The sequence below is a fragment of the Coccomyxa subellipsoidea genome, assembly GCF_000258705.1.
Source record: "Coccomyxa subellipsoidea C-169, whole genome shotgun sequence".
NCBI lineage: Eukaryota > Viridiplantae > Chlorophyta > Trebouxiophyceae > Coccomyxaceae > Coccomyxa > Coccomyxa subellipsoidea.
Window position 1 is genome coordinate 1,502,133 of NW_005178032.1, and position 16,768 is coordinate 1,518,900.

Genomic DNA, 16,768 nt, shown 5'->3' on the forward strand with positions numbered 1-16,768 from the left:
AGACACGCCAGCCAATATGTCCGCTCACATCTGATCTGAGAGTCCGTGAAGCACGAAAAGCGCCATGTGAGTCTTGGTGTCGTGTGCCATTTAAGGCCCACCACTTGCCTCACGTCACTCACTTGAGCTGATTCTCCCTTGTAGACCAGTGGAGTCGTGATCCTTATCGTTCACATTACTGCAAGTAATCTAGTTCTCTCTCTGTGCCTTGGATCATAGAGACAAGGGCTGTGGTGCTTCTTCTGGGTAGAGCCTGGAATCTAGCCCACAGGAGTGCTCATCCAAGGAGAGTGCTGAGCTGCTATAGCCCATGCAGTGGCAGCCAGACTGCTCCAGTCTGGTGAGTCTGTCGGGGAACGATGGCCATCGCGGGCAGGGACGGGCTCTGAGGTCTTTTTTGGCCTCTAAGAAGCAGTACAGTACCTGGAGTTGGGCAAGATGATTATATATATCGCGCACAATGGAAAGAAGGTGGACATACAAGCACAGCCGTCCACAAGGTGAGCGAATGCACTTGAGACTCTGAACAGGATGCGTAATGCTCTTCACATGTAACAAACAGAGTTTGTCCGCAATTTCTAAAAGTGTGTGCCAGACTGTGACTTCTTGTAGCTATTTTTGCACGGACGCAATGGCTGAGAAGGTTGCCCGTGTTTTTCCTTCTGTGTATGTTTGAAGGCATGTGTGTATTCTGGTGAACTGGTGTGGACCAAGTTCACCACTGTTATGGGTATAATTTCTCCGTGGCATCCTGTTCTAGGTTCTTCTGTTCTCATTATGTCGGGGTGAAGTACCGTGCCAGAGGTGCACTGCCTACTCATCTCCTTAGCTTCTGCTTTACCATGGCTTTCTGCTGCTCGTCTTTCCACGTATATTATGAAGGCCACCTGGACTGTGCTAGGGGCTCCCTGCTGACTGTGACATGAGATGGTGTCCTCTGAAACGAATCATTCTGGATTTTGGCCTGAAGATAGCAGACTGGCATGAGCTGCGACACCATTGGTTGTTTTGTGTACCTGGGCCTGCCACACATTTGGCCAGTCCAGCTCTTGACTCTGTGCGGCAGCAGTGCCTGCTGACAGGTGCATCTGGAAAGCGATTGTAGTGGCATTCGAGATGTTTTATTAATGGTGTATTTCTGTGTTATGGTGGATTTCTGTGTTGTGCAGCGTGGAGGCAGTGCAGAGAAAGCTGGCCTCTGTCATCGGCACGCCAGTGTCAGAGCAGATTCTCATCGTTAATGGGACGCCCCTGGATCCGCGCCAGACCTTGGACACCTACAAGCTCCCGGTGAGCCATGCTCGACCACAGACTCAGTCTACAGTCCACTCGAGAGCATTTGCTGGCCGCGCTCCTGTTACCAAGTTTTGTGCTCCTCAAGTTACCAGTATTGTGCTCCTTGAGGCCATGAAGATGTGCTGCTTGTCTTGCCTCATGTGGCATTGCACTGCCGACGTGAAGGCCAGGGAGGGCAGCGCAGAAATAAAAGCGATGTGGGGAACACTCTCTGGACAGGGAAGAACTTGATTGCCAATGTCTGGGACTCATGTGTGCGGTCTGTTGTGTGTCAACAGGCGGACAGCGAGGGGGGACAGCATGGAGGCGATGTGTTCCTGTATAACAAGGCGCACCTGCGCTCTAACGCGCCCTCACCAGAGCCGGAGACCCTCAGGCCCATTGTTGTCAACTGTGAGTCCCTGCCCTGAGCGTGCATGTTTCTTTCTCGTGCCTGCCTCCTCTAGCTCAGCAGTACAGAGTCTTCTGGTGACCTGTGCTCAAGTCGTGCGACAATTGCACTCTGACAGACAGTATGTTCCGTGCCGCGCTTCTCTGATGCTGTCTGCCGCGGTCTGAGGAGTGGAGAGCTGATGTGGGCAACCTTCTCAAACTTATGCTAGCTTCGATTAGACGCACTGCTTGATTCAGCTCTTCTGGCAGTACGATCTTGTTGGTGTCATTGAAGCCCCTGACTGGGTCAGGCATCAAATCAACCCAAAGTTGGCTAGAAGCAATGTTACCTGACTAGCTCAGCGAGAGCCCTGAAGCTGGGAGTTTGCAGACCCGAGATTGGAGCCTGAATGTGCTGTTTTTGCATGCATGCAGTGCCGCAGGCTGGGCAGGTACGGTACGAGGCGCACCTATTGGACTCGGCGGCGTCTCCGCTGGTGGCGGCTCTGCCGCAGTATGAGCGCGGCTTTCGAGATCACCGCGCCGCCGGCCGCGCCTACTGTGAAGCCATCCAGGTGCGACCTTTGGGCCTAAATATAATGTCTGCGTCCCTTAAGATTCCCTGGGAAGGCATGTGCAGTATTGCTTGTGTCACACCTCTTTCCTGCAAGGTGAAATGTTGAGGTTGAAATGCGCATCTTCAATTACCAGTTTGAGGGGCTTAGTTTTATAGGTGTTCCCTCCTAAGTGCCGCCAGAAATGGCGCGGGATCTGCATTCTGATAGTGTAACAGAAATCTCTATCATTATGACCATGATGGTGGCTGGGTCACCCCTGCATGCATGGTGCACATGACGTTGCTCTTTGCATGACAATGCAAGCAGAGGCAACAAGTCAAGAGACGTCCCAGCGCGTCCCAGAAATGTTGACCGCCCCTTTGTGCGATCAGGAGCGGCTGAGGGACGCAGAGCAGCTGGCGCAGGAGATGGCGGTGCAGGCATCCGCCATAGAGGCGGCGCGCGGCAACGTGGAACACCACTACGCCTACATCTGCACCCACTTCCAGGACTTCATGCACGGGTGCGCGCCTCGTCACTCTCGCGCACCTGCCCTTTGCTGCCAACCGGCTCTCTTAAAATAGCCGTTTGCGCACGCTTGATTTTCAGCACATGCCAACTGCATCTTCTGCTTGGATGTCATAACCGGCGCAGTGTGATTGGAGAACAGTGTGCACCGGCACCAGGGAACCTGCAGTCACTGCCATGCACTGCAACAGCTGCTGCTGCCTCGTGCTGGGAGCCGGTCGATGCAATCACATAGACCTTTCTGGAGAGGCTTTCCACGGCTGGGGCCGTCCTGCAATGCTACTGAACTGTAGTCAAAAAATACAGGAGTGAGTATGTGTCGAATATTAATCGCAGGTACACCGAGCAGCGGCGGAAGCATGCGGAGGTGCTGGGGCGGTTTGAGCGGGACATGGAGGCTCTGTCTAGCGTGGAGATCCCTCCGCAGGCTCGCACGCCAGATCTGGCGCGGCTGAGTGACCTCGTGCCCGGGCAGCGCATGCGCGACTGGGCCGCGCAGTGCGCCTCCTCCCACCAGAACCTCTCCGACAAGGTGCGCGACTGGACATCTGCATTCCCATCCTGGTGGAGTGCGCAGCACTGCGTTTGCTTGACTTCATCTTTTGCTGATCAGGATTAGATGGCTTGGGTATCGTATCTGGAGGCAGAAGAAGGACATTAAGAATTGCAAAACAGGCATCCGTACTGAATACTGCAGCATCTTACACAAGGCCTTCGGCGTGCTAAATGGACAGACGGCCTCATTGCGTGCACATGGCTACATTAGCAGTCCTGATCCAATCTTCTCTAGCAAGGAAGGGGTTGAAAGCTACATCAGATCCGTGTTCAAAGCATGGTGGGTGGGAAATCCTGGGGCGTGTCATGCAGGCAGTGCCCCTGTTGATATATTATTGACGAGTGACATTGTTATACCAATGGCAGGTGGGTGACGTGGAGGGGGTGTTCAATGCGCTGCGTGCTGACGTGGAGGCCCTCTTCATGACCGCGCCCAGCGTGAGCCTGGAGGCCGTCGAGCAGGGGCTGCGCGACATGCACGCCGTCACTGACGAACAGGTTCGCGCTATTTTCTACTTTTGTTTCATTTCTGCTAATATGGGGGCCTATCCTGAAAATGTAGTAAGGTAACCTGGGATTTTGGTGGCACAGTGCAGAGTGACAAGGATGACCACAAATCCGAAACCATGTGTTTGAGAGCATCGGTGATGACCCAACATTGCTGAGTCACTCTTGTGATCTTTCTCCTCAGGCAGACGCAGCACCAGGACCTTCATGACATATGCGTGTTTATAGAGTAAGAGGGGTGGGGCAAGGCTTGCAGTTACTAGTAGGTAATGTGGCTGCTGCAGTTAAACTGCAGGAGAACTAATCCTTACATAATGTTCCTCAAGCTGACAAGACATTGTCCGCGCGCAGGAGAGCATTCTGGCGGTGCTGAACAGCGATTACGGGCAGGTGCAGAAGCTGGTGGAGGAGGCAGTCCGCCAGCTCAGTGCGGCGGCTGTCTCCAGCGCGGTGACGCCCCTGGACAAGTGCCAGCTGATGGAGCAGATGAACGACAACCATGTCAGCCAGCTGCTGCCGCGGCTGCGCGCATGCGACGACCACGTGGCCGCCTTTGCGCAGCGCTGCCTCGATGATAAGGTGACCTGCCCCTTTCTGCTCATCCACACTAATGCAGGTTGTGCTAGTCAATGTGAATTGCAGCCCCTTCGCTGCTCATCCACACTAGTGCAGGTCGTGCTACTGTTGGGGAATTGCAAAGCCCCTTCTTGCTCATCCACACCAACGCACGTCGTGCTAGTCTAGGTGAGTTGCAAAGGATGAGGTGTGTATTGGCTCTCATACAAAGAGAATGACAGTAGGAGGTTGTACGCATTGTTGAGCGTGGCAACAGGAGGTAACAGGAGGTACAGGTTGCAGGTGTCCATCAAGAGCAAGTTGCAGCCAGCAATTATTGTTGCTGCGTTGCTCTGAGGCAACAACTGGGGCAATTTGTATACATATCCACTGGTTCACAAGCAACATGCCTATGCGACTCACATGTCTTATATAGCTTGACACAGCACGTGTGTACTTGTCATTGTAATGCATTCGAATGAAACTGAGATCATCCTGATGCTGACGTTGCTCCACTGTGCGTGTCAACACAGAACCAGATGATGGCGGACGTGCTGGCGCACCTGCGAGCGATCAGCGGGCAGCAGAGCAAGATCCGCGGCCTGCGCTCCAAGCTGGCCATCCTGAAGGAGGCGGCCGCCAAGCAGGAGGGCGCCACCTCGGAGCTGCTGCTCGTGCGTCGCATCCCCGCCGTCTACCGCCAATGCCTCGCCGAGTGCATGCGCCGGTACTGCTCATGCGTTACTCTTTTATCTGGACACCTATTCGTGGCAGCGCTAGTTGTTCATGGGTGGTCTGGTGTGCAGCTGCCAGTGCCTCACGCAGCGCATGCGCTGGTGCCGCCGCCGACACTTTCTCGCTGTTGTATACCTCAGCACTGCGAAGCACCTATGTGTTGGGAAGTGGTCTTGCACGATCCGCCAATTGTGTATGCTGGTGCAGTGCTATTTATTGCCTCAAGCATTGCCTTTGAAAGGCAGCACTTGTTGATTCTGGAAGATCTGCATCTTGTGGCAGACATGTAGGAGTTTCACTGGTGAGACGACCTGACTGACGTCTTGAGACCTGATCTCCCTCTAGCTTTCTGCAAGACTTTTGTCTGGCAGCAGACCCGAGCCTTCCACCCCGCAACATTTGCTGCAAGTCATAAGTCTTGGAACGTCAGCCTTGTCAGTGCTTGCCCTATATTCTCACACCGTCGAGTTTGGGAACCCAGCTGTGACACGTCCTGTGTTTCTACGCCTGAGCGTCTCATTCCGCCCCAGGGGGGTGTATGGGGAGTCGTTGCTTGCAACTGTCTCTGCGTGCTTTGACGGCACATCAGGCCCTTGCCTTGTGTTTCATGCATAGTGCATCCTCTCTCTGGCAAAGTGGGCACAGGTGTGGTTTCACCAGATCCTTGCTGCAGGCTGAACATCGTGTGATTTTGGGCTTCTCATGTGCTTGTGCCAGGGAGGCGTTTGGGGAGCTGTATGCTGGGCAGGCGGGCCAGATGGCCGAGAGAATGGGCCGGCTGCGCGCCAAGGAGGTTGCCAAACGCGACGCCTTCCTCAAGCACGTCGAACGCTACATGCCCGCACCCCTGCTCGCCGGTGACGCCTCGTTTTGGCGATTGGATAGAGTCTGGACCATGCCATGCAACTATGCAGGACTTTATCGTGCTTGCATTCATTGTACTTCCTGGTCGCTCGGTGTTATGCTTGCTTGCCCCGTGCCAGTGTGGGGCGCGCAGTTCGTGCCCTGCAAGGGAAGTATTTGCAGAAGCTCGCCGTTTGTTATGTAGGATGTCCTCAGAGCGACAATTGAACAGAACGAAGCAATTTCGAGAGCAAGCTGCTTGGTTCTGCAATTCATCTCATGACATTGGCATGGGTTATCCGTGTGAGGATGAAGGGTGGAATTCTGTCTTGCCCTCGCATTCTGCTGACAGAAGGGTTGCATAGCCAGTAGTCTGCAACTGCCTGACTCTCAAGTCATCGGCGCAGGCATGGGGCTGCTGAGTCAGCCGCCGCACTGCCAGATCAGCGTGCCCCCATCGGAGGGCGGCCTGCTCAAGGCCACCATGGAGGACATCCGCGCAGTCCCCATCTCCCTTGACGCATCGGTGCGCGCCCCCTTTGCCACCGCTGACGCCATTTTTGGGTGCAATGAAGAGCACTGTCTTGTGCAATCTAAACGACCTTTTATGTAGCATGCACAGGGTTTCAGTGCTGTGGCATGGTACCTGCAAGTTCAGTGTGTTGTGATACTCATTATGAGCACACTTCCAGCATGGATCATCTTGCAATGCAGGCTCACCGTCATATGAAAGCGAGCATGCCTTCTAATACTCATTTGGCCAATGCATGTCCAGAGCACATCCCTGACGATCGACATGTGAGTGCATGCAGGCGTCGGAGTCTCTCAGGGGGAGTGTTTATTTCCAGCGGCAGACGTCCACCCCTGGAGGCACCCCACGCACGCACTCTCAGCCAGCCGCAGAGCCTGCAGAGACAGGTGGGATCTTGCTCCGCCTACCCTTTGAGCAGCTCTTAACATCTGCGCTTTGGGTGTCTTGTTCATTGCTTGGTTCTTAAAATGAATGGCGAGGTGTTGAGGTTTGATGGATTGACAAGGGACATGGCTCCCCACAGACCTTCCCAGTCATGTTCACTTTTTTAAACTGGGAGATCACTGCACTGCTGGGCTGTAGAGTACACACAGGGGAGCCCGGGCTTGCGCATGCTCTGCCCTTCAGATTCAATTGAGACTATTGGGACCTGAGCAGTGTGCAGGAATCGGAAACTCTGGTCTCTGGTGGGTAGGGTAGACCTTTGAAGCTGCTGAGAATCCGGAGTTCAATGATGTCCTCAGGAACGTGCTGCGCTGTGCTGTAGGCGAGGCGGAGGGTGAGGGAGAGCAGGAGCTGGCGGCAGCGCCGGCGCGCTCGTTGGAGATGGAGAACGCGCGGCTGCGCGCAGAAATAGCGACGCAGTACGCAATCGAGGCGGCGCGCGCGATGGCCGCGGAGGGCGCGCCACAGCAGACCGCGCCGCCCTTGTCCGCCTCGCAGCGCAGCCAGGGCCGCAGCGGCCAGCTCGGCTCTGAGGTGGGTCGCTTGGTTAGTACATTTGACATACCACTCTTGGAAAGTGCGTGAATGGGTGATGTTCACTGGGAGCTAAGATTTGACGGCAATTCTCATCCTTTATCAAAAGTGCCAATTCTTAATCCTTGGCCTGCAATCATTGGCTGTGAATTTGCACATGCAAGGAAGGTTGTCAAGTGTAGACAAGAGAGGGCTGGAAGTGGTGGATTTTTTGTCATCGTCCTCCTGTACTCACGCCCCCTTGCGGCACCATTTCTCCCTGGGGATGCCTAGGGTGTGATATTGCAATAAGCTGGCTCTGTTGCAGGTGGGCGATGACGGAAGGACACTCTGCTGCTTGTCATATCAAGGACCCAGACCAAACAAATGAAACAGCACAGAGGCCCATCATGTATGTGCATATGTATATTAGAGCTAGGGCCTTGGCCAGTTGTCTCACTCCGAGTAAGACAGTGGCCATGTAGCGAGCTCTGACCCATGTGGTAGCTCCCAGTGGAACAACCATAGTACTCTCCGATCGCACCCTCGAGCAGGACCAATCCTCCAATGGACAGTTGAACAAGGAAAGCCATAGCGTGCTCTGACCCTTTATTGGTGCGTCATAACAGGCGGGCAGTGTGGCCGGGGATGCGGCTGCGGCTGCGCGTTTCCGGGCGGCGCTGGCGGCCAAGGAGGAGGTGGAGCACCGGCTGGAGACCGAGCTCGCCGCCGCGCGCGTGCAGGCCGCCTCCTACGAGCACCGGTTTGCCTTTTGCAATATCTTCAAATTCCTTTTCTGCTCGTCACTGTGGTCAGACAGTATTTCTTGACATTATTCATGGGCCATTTTGGTGGTTCTCAACGCAACTGACAAGCTGGTGAGACGTGTCTTGACCGCGCCACACATGCACTGCTTTAGCGCCCGCTGTGCTCTCTTGAACATACTCGCGGGTGGGGTTTGCTAGGCGATAGGGGCATCCAGATTTTGAAAATATTTGAAATAGCGTTTGGTGTCTAAACAGGATACGTCAGCTGGAGGGGCGGCTGCTGCGGTCGGTGGTGCGCACGTCTCCCAGCGGCTCCCTCCGATTCTCCATGCGCTCCTCGGGAACCGGCAGCGCCAGCATCCACTCCGCAGGTGCGCCATTTTCTGCACCACTTTCCCACTGTTTTTGTGCCTCACCCTTGTCAATTCTCGCTCGCAAAACTCGCTCGCGCAATGACGCCCACCATTGATGCGCCTTGCTTCTCTACCCAGGCAACCTGTGCATAGCTGTTCCCTTTTCCTGTGCCTTGACCTTCGTTGTGCCGCTCAGACGCTAGTGTTGTTATTCCCGACAGCACTGTTGAGCCCACCATCGCTGCAGAAGCGCCTCGCTCCTTTTGTCAGGCAGATGGCAAGTGTCCTGCCTAGGTAAAGAAGGGTGGCGCTTTTCTGGTGATGATGAGTCTAATGCTTGCCCAATCTCTTTTTGCTGATGCATTCTCCGGTGTCACCATTTGTGACTGCCACTTGTGTTTGTCACCCTCATGCATGTCACCCTTACGCCGCAAAGACTGTTTTGATCATGTACAAGGAGGTGGATTTGAAACTGTTGTGTGAAGGTAGCGGCTTATTTATTTCCCTGGCGCAGGTTCCATGCAGCTGGCGCCGGTGAGCGAGGCGCCAGAGGGAACCTCCCAGGAAGCTTCCCTCAAGGGCCTCGCGTCCGGCACCGTCACCCGCAGCGCCGAATCCGTCTCCTCTCCGCTGCCGGCCGTCCCACCCGACCGCTCTCCGAGCGCGTCCACCGAGGCTGTGGCGCCTCCTGCGCTTGCCATGACCGCACCTGCAAAGCCAGACCAGGTGGTGGAGACTGCAGCAGTGGCGGCTGCAGAGGAGCCCCACAGAGGGGAGGAGGCTTCGCAGGGGGACACTGCGCCTGAGAAGGATCCGGTGGCTGAACTGACGGAGGTGGCCGGGCAGCAGGAGGAGGAGGGCGTTATCCAGCAGCAGCAGCACCAGCAGCAGCCTGTGCAGGAGCTGGTGGTAGGGCTTGCAGCCGTGCAGCTCAGCGCAGATGTACCCACCGAGCTTGAGGAGCAGGATTTGGCGGGCATAGATGCTGCGGCGGCGGCCGCCGAGATCGGCCGGGCGGCCACGCCGTTTGCCGCGGCCGCGCAGCAGCGGCCGGAGGCGGCGGCGGCGGCGGCTGCCGCACCCGAGACGCCGGCTGCTGCGCAGGATGCCGATCAGCAGCAGCCATTGCCGCCGAGAGACGACAGCGGCGAGCGGCCGGCTGCGGCTGCCGCCGCGCTGGCGCTGTCGCACGGCGGGTCGGCGCTTCCGTTCGCCCCGTCGGTGGCGTCGGCGCTGTCCGAGGCGGTCAGCCTGGCGATCCCGTCGCCGCCGGCCGCCGGCATCGCGCCTGTTCAGGCGCGGGCCCCCCCCTGTCCCCTCGCCGCTGCCGTGGCCGAGAGCGCTGCTGCGACTTCCGGTGAAGTGGAGGAGACTGCTCCAGAAGCAGAGGATGAAGGATTGGAAGGGAGTCCAAGTCCTGCAGCCTTCAGCCAGTCAGGAGGCAGCGACACATCTGCGGAGCAGTGGTGAGCGCTTGTCATGCCTGGGTGGCTTTGATCAGTTGCTGGGCTGCAAGAACAGGGCAGGAGGATGACTGGCTGCCTAGCAAATGCGGGCTGCATAAGCTAAATTGGATGAACACAGCTGCAGCTGCGTAGAAGTAGAGTTATCAGAGTTCTAGCACAGACGGGGATGTGCAATGGGTGCCTTTCTTGGCCGATGTCTGCACATAGACCGAGTCAAGCCGCCAGTGTTTGACATTCCCAAAACAAGTAATCTTGAGGCGCGATCTGCTCCTGCAACTTGCAAGGTCAGCCTTCAATTGGATCGGCCCATGCTGCATGGGGCAGCACTGACAGATTGCACGGAGAAATGCAATGCAATTTGCTGTTACCGCAGTTCCATACAACTCTTGAACACTTATGGCACGTTGTTGCGCAAGCGGGGTTAGTTCCATGGGGGGTTTTTATTTCCTGTGCCTGTTTCGTGCTCCAAGCTGCTGTCAACGCTTTGCTGTGTACCAACCCCTGCAATCCCGGGGGTGACTAAACGTAACAACATAACATAGGGCCTGCCCCCCTGTACATTACATGTGTTTATTGCCTCCCGCTTTTTCTGCAGCTTAGACTGATTCTCTGCTGGGCACAACCAATCCAAAGGCACATGCAGCCCTTTCCAGCATTGGGAGATTGCTGCTGAAATGCGCCTGCGGATATGCAGCTTGATCGGATTGCTGCCCCTTGTACAAAGTCAGTCTGGATGGTTTGCTCGCAGTGCCGTAGCTGTCACTTGCTGAACAGGAAGGTTTGCAGCGCCATAGATTTTGATTGGGAATTTATTGATGCAGCAACAGCGTCCTGCATGCATCAAGATTGAGCCCGCTTCTTACTAAGCCGGTATAAAGAGCCTCTCCTGTTGGGGCTTCTTCGCAGACTCATTGGGAGAATGGCTGAAGCGGCCCTTTGTAGGATCAATAATCTTACCAGAGCAGCTGGGTACTGCCATGTAAAAATCTGGCTCTCCCTCTAGCAGAAACTTGGGCAGATCGATTCTTGCATGTACTACTAAAACTTTTACGGTATATTGAAGAGTGCATATGGTCATAAACATGAGCAGGCACGTGCTTGACATGTCAGTCTCAGTGCATGATAAAGCACATGTGGCTAGGCCTGCAGCGCTGACAGAAACTATCTTACATGATCCGGTCTTGAGACAGTCATCTAAAACAAAGTGTATCAAAAAGTCTGACAAACTCCCAACACGAAAACAATGTGATCAAAGCATCCAATGGATCTTCAACTTGTCAATTGTTGCAAAAGCTTGAATAGCACAATGAGAAAAGCTTTTACTGGCAAGGCGCTCTGGTGGCTTTCATATCCGGGGACCCAAATATTTTGACACGAGGCCACAGAGCCATCATGCACACAAGCAAATCCAGTGGCTCCCCCACCTGTCACCCAAGATAATGATGGCCAGTGAATTCCCTGCAGACCATCGAGTGCTCTCAGACACAGCTGACTGCATAAGGCCGCCACCAAATGGTATCTACATGAAGTGCTGCCACAATATGTGGCCCAAAGTGTGTAGCTTCTGACCATCTCCCATAAGAAAAGCTACAGCCTGCTGCAGCAAGGCATGCTGACTCCAATTCTGAGGATTGGGTTTGTCCCTTTGGTTCCAACAAGAATTTCAGATTGATAGTTCCAGCCTCAAGTGCCCAGCTATATTGATCCCAGTGGACACATATTATCTCTCTGCTGCGCCCATATGGAGCAATGCATGATCTGATCAGCTGATTTATACACGAACAATCCTGAGGACATCGGGTTGACCTAATTGTGCAGGCTTCCATCCATGAGTATGAGCTGTTCTACTGGCTTTGTGGAATTCCACCTTCCACAGCACAGTCTGTTCTCTTCTTGGGGCAGTTTGCACCCATCTTGCTGGGTGCGTCGAGAGCCCGCAGCTGCTAGGTTCGATTTGGATTCGAATTCAGGCGCTGCCGCTGATGAGCAGAGCCTGGCCCCGTATGCCGCCAGGTACCTGCTGACAGCTGCAAATTTGAATTTCAAATTTGAGATCAGGCGCTGCGGCCCATGAGCGGGGCCTTTTCCCCGTTTGTCATCTCCCCGGGGTGGCGCTCCAAATCCGCCTTCTGCTGCGCGGCGGCCGCCGCAGTGCGCGCCTTCATGCCCTGTGCATGCGCGAAATTCCTTTTACAGATGAGTTGAACATGCTTTTTGGCCATTCGCTGCTAGCTGCATTCCAGCAGCAATTCTTTGGGTTGCTTCCAATAGTCTGTTCATGGCATGCAGCACCTGTTTTCTGGCATATTCTCTATCCAGCATTCCCCACCAAAGACACCTGAGCACAAGTGTATTAAAGTCTGCAGTACTGTTTCCTGCACAATCACGGGTGAAGATTCTCTGGGTGGCAAGGGCTGTCTGAGAGCCAATCTTTGGTTCATATAGTACTGACGCAAGCCCATGCAAGTGCACCAGTACAGCAAAACAAAGTGGTGTGGGGAGTGATCTACACACCTGCAGCTTCTTGTAGTTGTACCAGCACACGCCTGCAAATGCCAGGCTGTAGCCGCCAAGGTTGATCCGCGTCACCTGAACAAGCATACACAGAATTTTCCATCCTTATTCCCTCATTTGCAAGCTGTTTGCCCTCATTTCTCTCGCAAGCCAACAGCCGGGTCTGCTAAAGGCCTTGCAGTCTTTCACTGCGTTACAGAAGATGTACCAGCCCACTGTGTGTAGCGCTTGTTTCCTTCCAAGCCACCAGGGTCTGCTGAGCAAAGAGCTTGCAAACTGGAACAGGTTGCCTTGATCATTCCTACGAATTCTAGTGCATGATATCCCAAAGCGTGACAAGTGATGCCCTGCATTAGATGCATGCTGCCGACAATGCATGCAGGCAATGTATCTCTGCATACATATCGGCATGCTCAGGTTCATATCAGCTCCAACAGCCTACAGTGTCAAAAATCTCTGTGCAAATGCAGTCATGCCTGCGTATCATTCGCCTCGCATGCATGCGCCAGAAAAAGAAAATGTCTGCAGCTTGCCTGGGCTTTGAAGATGAGGACTGAGAGGCCGATGAGCAGCCAGTCCTTGATGACTCCCGCGATGTTCATGGTGAGCGCACTCGTCTTGCCGATCAGCAGAAACACCGCCATGTTCAGGCCGAACGCCGCCGCCGCGTTCGACACGAAGATGTGCGCGTCAAAGTGGATCTGCACACATTAAAAATGCATGAAAGGGGCTGAGACAACTCATAGCTGGGGCAAGCCAGTACCAGGTTGATGACTGCAAACATATTGGCTAGCCATGCTATGGGAAGGCTTCCAGTGGCGGTGCTAAATAGGAGAGAGAAAGGCATTTGCTGGCATCTTCAGGCCTTTCACCTGACTTGAGAAGCTCAAAGGTCAAGCAATGACCAAACATGCAGCATGGAGTAAGAGCGAGCATATCGTGGTGTCCAATGAATCTGGTGACCAAGCCAAGGGGTGGCGCACTGTAGTATCTGCGAGCAGGGGGCGGCATTCGATGAAGAACCAGGGGATGGAGAGGAAGGCGAAGGAAGCCGGCGCGATGTAGTACATGGTGGTCACCGGGTTCAGGCTCAGACCCCGCCTCTGCACACCCAGTCTTGATCAGTTCCATTCTTAAAATTGTATTCTTGATTAAAACAAGCTGCAGATGCAGGCATGCGAGCAGGTGCACCTGAGCAATTGCATGGTCTTGTCGTTGCATGGACTGAAAGAGCCCAGACTGGTGCTTGCTTGGTAGCTCTTAATTGGCATGATCAGTAAATTTTTTGTGTCGCACAGGGTGTGCTTGGTTGTCCTCTCTAAGTTGGGAGGTGAGCAGACAGGGAGGATTGGCAATGGCAACACAAATGTCTTGCTGCCACACTGGCATGGGGGCAATATGCAGAATGCATGTGTTAACAGGTGGGGCCCTATTGCGCAGCCAACCATTTCCAAAACAGCTGCAAAAAATCTAGCACCCTTCCGGTGGACTCTGAAGGCAACCTGTCCCGCATGCACCGGGCAAGATACAATGGCAATGACTTGCCAAATAAAGTTTCTGCCCACCTGCAGGAGGATCTGGACCATGGTGAGCCGCGTGGACTCTGTCAGCACGCTGATGAGCTGCAGCACGACGCCGATCACCACAAAATTTATCTCCCCATACGACGCTATAGCGACCCCCGCCGTCACCACAATCTGCGGCGCATATCTCCTGGTGACTCAGCATTCAGCAATTGACAAACTCAAAACATCGCGTATCACACATAAGTTCAGGGCCCTGCATGCACCGCTGCACCAGAAGACCCCTTTGATTGCTGGGCTGTTCTGCATTACACTGAGGAGGAGGACCTGCTAATCCTCACAATCATGGTCATTGATGCAGTTTTTATTTGTAACCCAGCCCTCAGAGATTCCATTGGATCTTCTACCCACTCCTGTGTTCTTGACAGCTCATCAGGGTGGCAGGAAGCCCTGGAAAACCAGCAAGTCTGTGAGACTCCTGTGAAGTATGTGTCTTGGAAGTGCCATCTACAGAAGTTACTGTTACCGTTATGTGGAGACAGCAGAGGCCCGGGGGCGCACCATATTGGCAAGGGTGGATGTTGAGAACGACTCGATGCCAAACGCGCAGCCGGTCGCAAAGACGGCCACGGGCATGAGCGCCTTGAGCATCTGGATGAAGGATACACTCAGGTAGAGGTACGCAGCGTTGCCCAGCCACAGCGTGCCTGCACGCATGCACACAGCTACTCTGACTGTTCATACAGAGTCCTGTTGTTTAGGGAACCTTGCATGAACTTCTAGCATGGCATGCTAGTTTGCAATTTCCATTGCGGCCCGTGATCGCTTTGAAGGCCACTATGACAGAGTGTTATCATGCAGGAAGCTAAGCTGATCAAATCATGTGGCCCAATTGGCTATAGCAAACCCAAAACAAAGCCTGATTGCCCCTAGTCTCCATACCGTTCTGTTCTGAGAATAACGCCCCTTAAGCATGATCTTAACGTGCTGTATCATCCAGCACAACTTGGGTAGCTCGAGACCTTCTGCATGAGCAACATGGTGTCCCAGCACCATTCTCCTGAATATTAGACGTCCTGAAATGATCAGCCTGATATCAACTTGAATGCATTGAGTCACGTGTTCCCTTGCAGCCCCAGGACCGCGTCACCACATCTTGATGTACATGCATAATTGCTGAGGCGAGCGCGCACCGGCGAAGAGGGCCCCGATGGGGACAACGGCGCGGAAGTAGGTTGATGATCAAGCCTTTCAAACGATGTGCTATCACATCCAATTGGCACATTGTGCCCTAGACTCTAAAACTAACCACACCGCTGCGTCCTGGGAATCTCAAGAATGATCACTTTAAAGCAGAGCACGCACCGGCGAAGAGGGCCCCGATGGGGATGACGGCGCGGAAGTAGGTGTCGGCGGTCATGTTGACGGAGGGAACGTAGTCCGTGCGAACGCAGAGGAACGCCAGTGCAGACGAGAACAGCATGTGCCACATCGTCAGCGTTATCGGGTAGGGGAAGCCATAGTAGGCCAGGATCCACTTGTTGTACATGATTACTGTGCCGGAGAGGGTGATCCACAGGGACACGTACAAGGCGTTGAGCACCACCTGCATCAGCACACATGAAGCCTTTAGTCACCAGAGGTTGCAATGCAGTTGTGTCACTGCAGGTCTACATTCGTGTGTCTTCTTGTAGTGCCTTGGCAACCTTGAAGGGAAGCACTGGCACATGATGGAGTAATCGCTGATGGGTGTAGCACAGGCAAGTAAGGAAAGATATCCTGGGTGTGCAAGAATCGCCCATTTCATTTCAATGCTGCAAGCCCAGTTGCCCCTTGCGCGCATGTCTGGCTGTTCATGCATGGGGCATCCACTTGTCCTTCATGCACTGAGCAGGGGTTGCAGATGTGCTGATAGCACTGTACCTGGCCAAAAAGTGCTTTGTCGGGGGTCATGGCTCCCTTGTCACTCATGTTGACAGCCCGGCGCCGCGCTCTGGTGTTGCAGGAAGGTGTACTGTGATGTATCAGCAGTACCTGCAGAACCACAGCACTTTGTCAAAGGGTGGCTGTGCAAGGACAGATGTAGTGCAGATCTAAAGAGCGCACACACATCTAGAGAGCACATACACTACTGATGCGCCAGGTACTGATGTGCCAGGAGCACAGTGGGCCTCATTATACAGCCCTCAATTCAAGGAGCAGCTACCGTATAAATGGCAATATCTGGAGGAAAGATGCGAGGATCTCGTCTTGTATGTTACCTGGGCTCAATACTGATGATATTTGATCGCCATGGCTGCTAGAGAGACCCTCCAAGGGAGCTCCAGTTTGTCCTGATTTGTGCTTATGACAAGGGACCTTCTCCAATCGTCGATCGGCTCAGGTCGCAAAGAAGATGGCTCTGGTGTGCGCACTTCGACAATGAAGCAACGGCAACGATGGATCAAGCAGCACCTGGCAACAGGAACGCAGGCTCAGAAAGTACTAGAGTCTTGCGTTGGCTTACTGCAGCATACAATTATGCCTCGCACGGAAGGAATGTTGCAGAAAATTGGATTTATGCTGTCATGCAGCCAGCTAGTGGCCCATTCAAGCGCTGTGATCAAGGTTGTGCCACCTGCCACTTTTCTTGGACAAGGAGACGTTACGCCAGCATCAGCGCCAAGTGGCGCTGATTTGCTCTTAACATTGAAAGCAGATATAACCTA

The 16,768-nt window shown here is 54.1% G+C and overlaps 3 protein-coding genes across 3 annotated transcripts; 2 read left to right on the plus strand and 1 right to left on the minus strand.

Annotated features, from left to right (window-relative positions):
• Positions 1-10,027, plus strand: COCSUDRAFT_48029 (hypothetical protein; the record flags this gene model as incomplete). The annotated part of the gene is made up of 16 exons (XM_005646509.1): positions 1-500; positions 1,170-1,290; positions 1,575-1,689; positions 2,104-2,243; positions 2,618-2,748; positions 3,090-3,285; positions 3,675-3,806; positions 4,167-4,394; positions 4,904-5,097; positions 5,823-5,962; positions 6,356-6,474; positions 6,761-6,866; positions 7,247-7,458; positions 8,067-8,200; positions 8,460-8,575; positions 9,072-10,027. The coding sequence occupies exons 1-16, from the start codon at positions 439-441 to the stop codon at positions 10,025-10,027; spliced, it is 3,102 nt and encodes a 1,033-aa protein (XP_005646566.1). The 5' UTR covers positions 1-438.
• A 133-nt stretch (positions 10,028-10,160) lies between these two features.
• COCSUDRAFT_33619 (hypothetical protein) lies at positions 10,161-11,020 on the plus strand. The gene has a single exon (XM_005646510.1). The coding sequence runs from the start codon at positions 10,197-10,199 to the stop codon at positions 10,446-10,448; it is 252 nt and encodes an 83-aa protein (XP_005646567.1). The 5' UTR covers positions 10,161-10,196; the 3' UTR covers positions 10,449-11,020.
• Positions 11,021-11,178: 158 nt separating this feature from the next.
• On the minus strand, positions 11,179-16,517 carry COCSUDRAFT_48030 (plastidic phosphate translocator-like protein). Its single transcript, XM_005646511.1, has 9 exons — positions 16,322-16,517; positions 15,984-16,094; positions 15,426-15,666; positions 14,622-14,767; positions 14,103-14,234; positions 13,521-13,640; positions 13,071-13,238; positions 12,538-12,612; positions 11,179-12,191 (listed from the first exon to the last, which is right to left on the minus strand). The coding sequence occupies exons 2-9, from the start codon at positions 16,029-16,031 to the stop codon at positions 12,078-12,080; spliced, it is 1,044 nt and encodes a 347-aa protein (XP_005646568.1). The 5' UTR covers positions 16,032-16,094; positions 16,322-16,517; the 3' UTR covers positions 11,179-12,077.
• Between the last annotated feature and the right edge of the window lie 251 nt (positions 16,518-16,768).